Genomic DNA, 6,315 nt, shown 5'->3' on the forward strand with positions numbered 1-6,315 from the left:
CTACACTGCTGGCTTCCTGCACTTTTATGTAAATTAATATTAATAGGTCCTCGAGTTCAGTCTCTGTACAGATATATACAAATAGGAAATAGTTTCATATTTACATAATTAAATTAATTAGGCTCTATAAAAAAAGAACAGCTTTCCAAATTAGTGTCGTATGTACAGACAGCAGAGGTGAGCTCACGTCCTCGGCGCGGTCACATTGACAGTGTAATGTACACCAACCATTAGCCCCGGTCCCACAGGTGATCGGCCCCACACGGGCCGGGCAGAGATGGGCAGCGGGCACGAGTGTCACGAGCAAAAGGATCCCGCTCCAGGCTTTTCCGCTCTCCGGGACCCGGCAGGGAATAGTGCTTGTTTCTCGTGAGGCACACAAGTACCACAGGGTCAATTTGTGTAATGTACACTACCAGCGCTCTGTGGATCCCATGGAAGGCACAAGACCGGCACAGATCTCATGTTTGCGTCGGTGGATGCTCTGCACGGCTTCTCCCAGGCGCTCCTCGACGGTGCACACCTACAGCGGCACGAGGCTGGTCCAGCCCTGGAGGGGTCGAGTCCTTCAGAGAGCCCCGGTGCGAACGGACGGACCCAGCCCTGGGTCACACGATGCTGGCCAGTTCTGTGTTGTCCGACTCCGAGCTGCTGTTGCTCTCCTCCCTGGGGGAAAAGGGTTGGGGAGGAGGCGTGGAGTGAGCCAGGGAGCACGGCCTGCCTCTGAGCAGACCTCTGCCTTGGAGCACAGGAACCTCCGAAGGGCTCGAAAGGGACGTCACCGCCTTGCGCAGTCCCCAAACAAGTTTTCTTTAGCAACCGGGGTGGGTTCCCGTTGATGTCAAACACTTGATGCAATTTCTTTGGAAGCTGGGATTGGGAAAACGAGCCAGCCCTTCCCTCACCCACGGGTCCTGGAGGATTCCTGGACAAGTCACAGTGTGTCCCAACCTGTCTGGGCCTGATCCTGCCCCCACACACCCTGCTGGCAGGCTGTGCTTGCTACCTGCAGAGCACAAACTGACACTCACCTTAGGTCCTGCAGGGCTTTCTTGTTTTTCCTCCGCTTCTCCTCGTCGATGGGGTACAGCTTGAACAGGAGCAGGCCCAGCAGGATCAGTCCCACAGGCACGGCCGACACCAGCATCTTCAGGGTGACGTTCACCTTGCTGGGCTGGGAGCAGCCCCGGGTCTGGTACCCTGCAAAGCTGCAGACAGAAAGGTACCTTCAGGCAAAGGAAACTGAGCTTGTAGGAGGCGAACCTGTCCCCGCAGGGAGAGATTTGGAGCCACAACTGGATTTAGACCCCCCCACCTCCCTCCCAGCCCCTGGGAAGCAGAGATGCCTGGATGCAGAGGTGCCGGAGTTGCCTCCCTCCCTCCCTGCCTCTCGGTTCCCATGCAAGAACTCACTCTAAGCTGAGTGTGGAGATGCCCAGGGAGACCCCAGAGGTAAACTTGGTGAAGAAGACATAGAAGGAGAAGAAGATGGCTTCATGGCTATGGGAGTGAGGGTGCTGCAGCTTGAAGTCGTCTATGACATCCGGGAGCATGGACCTGTGCAGAGAGCAGGACCGTGAACGCTAGGACTGAGCCAACAAAATATCTCCTCTCCCTGCTGAGAGGATTTACCTCCAAGAGCCCCATCTTGGGCTGAAAACGTTGCAAAAAGGCCTCCCAAGGATTTCCAGCCACTCCAGCAGGCCCTGGAAGCACCTTGCCCAGCTCTTGGGGTGCAGCGCTGAGAGCACCAGGACCTCGCACTCACCAGGGCAGGAGGAAGGCGGCTGCAACGCTGATCCCAGCTGCAACAGCCACGATGTAGGTGACGATGAGGTTACTGTCCAGGACAGCCACCAGGATGAGGAAGGGGATGGCAGACTGGATAGGGGACAGAAAACAGGTTGGAGTCAGCAGCGCCTGACCCAGACCCCCTGGCTTTTCCCCTTCCCTCCCATGCGTGCCAGCCCTCCGACCACAGGGAGGGCTGGGGAAGCAGTGGGGCAGCCTTCCTCCCAGAGCCCCCCAGCAGCCACTTCTGCTGGCCTTGGCCACATCCATGACAGCACAAATAGCAGGATGAGGGACAGGCACCAAATCATCACGAGCAGCAGCCCCTGCCCAGTTCTAGGCCCTCTGAGGGACACAGCTCTGCTCACCCCCTCTGCAAGACACCTTCCTCACGTGCACCTCTGTGCTCGAGGGGACCCACTCACCGAGATGCCCACGTAGACAGCCGTCTTCTTCCCAAAGCGGGTAAGGAACCACTGCCAGAAGGGAATGGTCAAGGTGGCCGAGAGCTATGGGAAGAGAAGGGGGTCACGGTGTCATTTGCTGGCCAGGCTCTTCTCTGGGGGGAAAAGCTCTTCCCAGCAAGGAGCAGCTCCTGGGCACAGCCTTCCCCATCACATTTCCAACTTTTTCCAGCACCTCTGATTTCCACATGCTCCCGGGGCTGGCATGCAGCCACCCTGCCTGCTCCTGCCCATCCCTCGCCTGCCTCTGCTGCCGGGAAGAAGAGCTCACAATTGGAGCGGGTACACGGGGCCACCTCCTCTCCCAGTGCTGAGCACCCTGGCACTCAGCACCGCTGTCCTCAGGGCACCCGGCAAGTGCCAATACACCTGCCCAAACAGAGGTAGGACCCGATTCGATGTTCAGTGCTGGGAATGGACCTGATCTTGTCACCACTGCCTGCACACAGCATGGCCCAGAGCCAGGCTCTGTAGGGAACTTGGCACCTTGAACCTCTCCACCCCACTGAGCAGGGAGGGTGGGAAGGGCTCCCAGGGATGAGGCGAGCTGGAAAGGGCTCTCAAGGAGTTGTTTTGCTCCATCTTCCTCACAGTAAACACTGAGATCCTTTTCTCGAGGCGGGGGGGGAAGGGAGATAAGTGGCAGGATTTGGACAAAAGGTCCCCATGGCTCCTGGTCTCCCCCATCTCTGGCCGCCTTCACATGGAAACAAAGGCCTCACTGTTCCTACCAACCCGCCCGGCCTTTGCAGGACATTTGGCAGCTCCTTCTCCCTCCCCTCCTCCCAGGGAACCTTTGGTCACTGTGTCCACAGCAGAGCATCGCAGCCCCACGGCCTCCCTCCCCTCAGCCCACGGAGCACCCATCCCATGCCAGCTCCCGGGGAGGACCCACAGGATCCCACAGCGCGCATCCCACCGCCGGCCCAGCCCCGAGGCGCTCCGGGACAGGGCCGTACGCACCATGATGGCCAGGAGGATGTTCTGGAACTCGTTGCGGAAGCCCAGGGTGTAGGTGCAGAAGAGGGCAAAGTTACCCTCCAGCAGCTGCGGAGGAGGCAGACAGCGGTTAGGGGGGACGGGGACCCCAGGCACCCAGCTTTGGCTGCGCCCAAAGCACAAGCAGGGGAAGAAAGCAGCCATTCACCCACCCATCCGAGGGCACGAGGCTACATCCTTCCTCTCCGCCCGGGGCAGCTCCAGCTCATCGAGCTGCCACCTCACATGCTCCCAGCCCACAGGGATCCTGTTCGGGCCCTACACTGCCCATTCCCCAGCCATCTCCAAGCTGCGCTGCTGTCGTTCCCCCTTCTCAATCCTTCAAGCCCAGCTGTGCTCACCATGAAGGCCAGTGAGGTGAAGAGGAAGCCGATGATGAGCTTGATGTAGGCACCGTGGTTCATCACCAGCTTCAGCCCCTGGAAGAAGGAGACAGGCTCGTCCGACCGGAGCTCAGAGGACTCTGGGGAACAGAGCAAATTGTTAGACCCACTGAAACAGCACCCTTGGGTGCAAGGGGTGCAGTGCCTCATGCCGGCTGCTAAGCACCCTGCAACAAGCCCCTGCCCACCTACAGCATCCCACGCCAAGGGAGTCAGGGCAATGCCTACAGGGACCTCCCTGCCCTCACGCAGGGGTCCCTCAGCCCCACGGAGGGGAGAGGATGGCCTGGCTTATTCGCCCAGGATAAGCAGAGCTGGCTGCAAAGCAGAGAGAGGGAAGGACAGAAGCTCCTGGACTTTGGATATCACCTCACCCCAGGATGCCCTCGTTGGCACTAGCAACCTTGGCCAGCCAAAACTGTGCAAGATAACATTTATCTCTGACAGTGCAGAGCAGAGAGCTAAGTCCTCATGGCTGAGCTGTAACGTGCCCTGGAGATGCTCTGGCCTCCTGCCCACAGCACTGCCCTTCTGCGGTGCCTTCCCCAGCCCCCCAAACCCAGACCTCAGCTCTACCTGACCCCTCTCCTCTAGGGCTTGACCCACAAATGAGGGGACAAGAGCTCAGCCAGGCTCCTGGGGAGCCCCTGGCAGGAGCCACAGCATTTCCACACGTCTGGAGTATTCCGGCATGTCTCAAAGCCTCACCTCTCTTCTCCCGCACGCCCACCGACAGGATCACAGCACAGAGGATGTAGAGTCCCCCGATGACCCCCGCAGCGATCATGTAGGCATTCCTCTGTGCAAGAGAGGAGGGAGCGGTGAGGGACGGGGGTCATCCCAGGAGCCAGCCCGGTCCAAAAGGCAAGGAGAACATGGCAGGGGTTCCAGCAGGTCCCCCCAGCTTACCGTGTCTGTGAGCGACCCGGTGTCGTGGGTCATGTTTAGCTCCTCCATGGCCACCGAGGAGTTGGCCTTGCCAATGAAGAGGGGGCTCTCGATGCAGGGAGTAACGGCCTTGCCCACGATCTGGCCCTGGATGGCAGTGCCCAGCACAGTGCCCAGCACCTCCACCGTCATACCTGGAGGGAGAAGCCAGCCGGACTGAGCACAGCCCTTGGGCACCCAGAGCACAGGCGCAAAACCCTTCTCCCCAGCAGAGCCGCCCCAGCTGTGATTCATGGCCCCTCACCAGGAGAAATGAGCCAGCCCAGCTCTCCTACAGCTCCCTTCAAATCACCAAGCGATAAAGCCACAGGGAAGGAGAGTATCTGCTGGGGAAACTGAGGCAGGGAGAGAGGCCAAGACTTGGTCATGCTGCTCCCACTGCTGTATGACAGAGCAGGGGGAAAGACTCGGGAGCTCCGATCCCCCATCACCTGCTCCAGGCACTTGGCCGTAACAGGGACCACCTCCCCATCAGCCCAGCTCCCCCCAGACTAGACAAGGATGTCTGCCGGAGAATGCAGGGAAGAGGAATGGGAAGAGCTGGAGCTGCAATTCAAGCCCTGAACGATGTTCATCACACACCATCCTTGAGGTGGGGTGTGAGCAAATGAGCCCTTCCAGCAGGGCATCTGGAGGAGGACCACACCTCAACGAGAGCTGCAGCAAAGGAGCCAAGCCCCAGCGGCCCCCCAGCCCTGCCGAGGAAGGGAAGGAAATACTCTTACGGTAGGCAGTGGCTGAGTCCCGCTCGCTCTGCTCCCTGCTGATGAACATGGTCAGCGCCGAGTAGGGCACGTGGAAGCACTGCAACGGCATGAGGAGAATTAGCTCAGGGATGGTGCAACAGCCCGTGGGACCTGGGGCAGGGGGGAACTTGCCCCTCTGTGTTGCTCAGCAAGGTGAAGGCAGGGATTCATCCTCTCCATCCCTCACCCACCCTGGTACGTGCAGAGCCCAACTCACCGTCACAAGGGTCTGGAAGATGCAGTAGAAGACAAGATACCACATCACTTGGCCTCTGGAGATGTCCGGCACAAACCAGATGAGAAAGTAGGAGATGACGGCAAACGGGGTGGAGAAGATGATCCTTTGGGAGGACACAGCGTTAGCCTCGCAGGCACGCAGCGCCTGGGTAACCCCATCAGCCCGGCTCTCCCCACTGCCACACATCCAGTGGGGTTCAGGCATCTGATTTTGGGAGCTCCTGAGCTGCCCCAGGGTGACCCATCCTGCTCCAAAGCTGCTGAAGGCAGCAGCTCAAGTCTCACAGGGTGGGAAGGGGAAGAGCTTTCTTTGCAAAACCAGACATCCCTGCTTCGATGGAAGTGACTGATCTGCTCCTGCCTTTGGCTTCCATCCCTGGCCCCAACCTCTCCCCCAGGCATCGCTGCTGTGTGGTCAGCGGGATGTAATCACCTCCCTCGTCCCGGCAAGGGCTGGGGAGCAGCCAGGCAGCACAGCCCTGCTCCCCAGCCCCGCAGGCCCAGCAGCCAAGTGCCTCTCACCAGCTTGGCTTTGCTGCCAGCCCCGCTGCGCCCTGGTCCCAGGGTCACCTCTGTTCTGCTGGCCGGGAACCAGCCAGCGGCAGACTGGCTCCTTCCACCCCTGCCCGGCTTCCCGGAGCTGCAGGCACAGGGACATGGGATGCAAAGTGCAACAGAGGATGGGAAGGGATTGCTCAAGTGCTGGGCCTTGGCAACAGTCCCAGCAGGACCGGCCAGTGACGGCGA

The 6,315-nt window shown here is 59.7% G+C and overlaps 1 protein-coding gene across 1 annotated transcript; it reads right to left on the reverse strand.

Moving 5' to 3' along the window:
- Nucleotides 1-608: 608 nt before the first annotated feature.
- MFSD2A (major facilitator superfamily domain containing 2A) lies at nucleotides 609-5,672 on the reverse strand (the record flags this gene model as incomplete). The annotated part of the gene is made up of 11 exons (XM_009709696.1): nucleotides 609-666; nucleotides 1,032-1,208; nucleotides 1,414-1,557; nucleotides 1,769-1,881; nucleotides 2,217-2,300; nucleotides 3,219-3,302; nucleotides 3,596-3,717; nucleotides 4,346-4,436; nucleotides 4,547-4,719; nucleotides 5,311-5,389; nucleotides 5,549-5,672. Coding segments are annotated over 11 exons (1,249 nt in total), but the record flags the coding sequence as incomplete, so codon positions are not given.
- Nucleotides 5,673-6,315: the final 643 nt, after the last annotated feature.

Source organism: Cariama cristata, unplaced genomic scaffold, assembly GCF_000690535.1.
Source record: "Cariama cristata isolate BGI_N322 unplaced genomic scaffold, ASM69053v1 scaffold21870, whole genome shotgun sequence".
Lineage (NCBI taxonomy): Eukaryota > Metazoa > Chordata > Aves > Cariamiformes > Cariamidae > Cariama > Cariama cristata.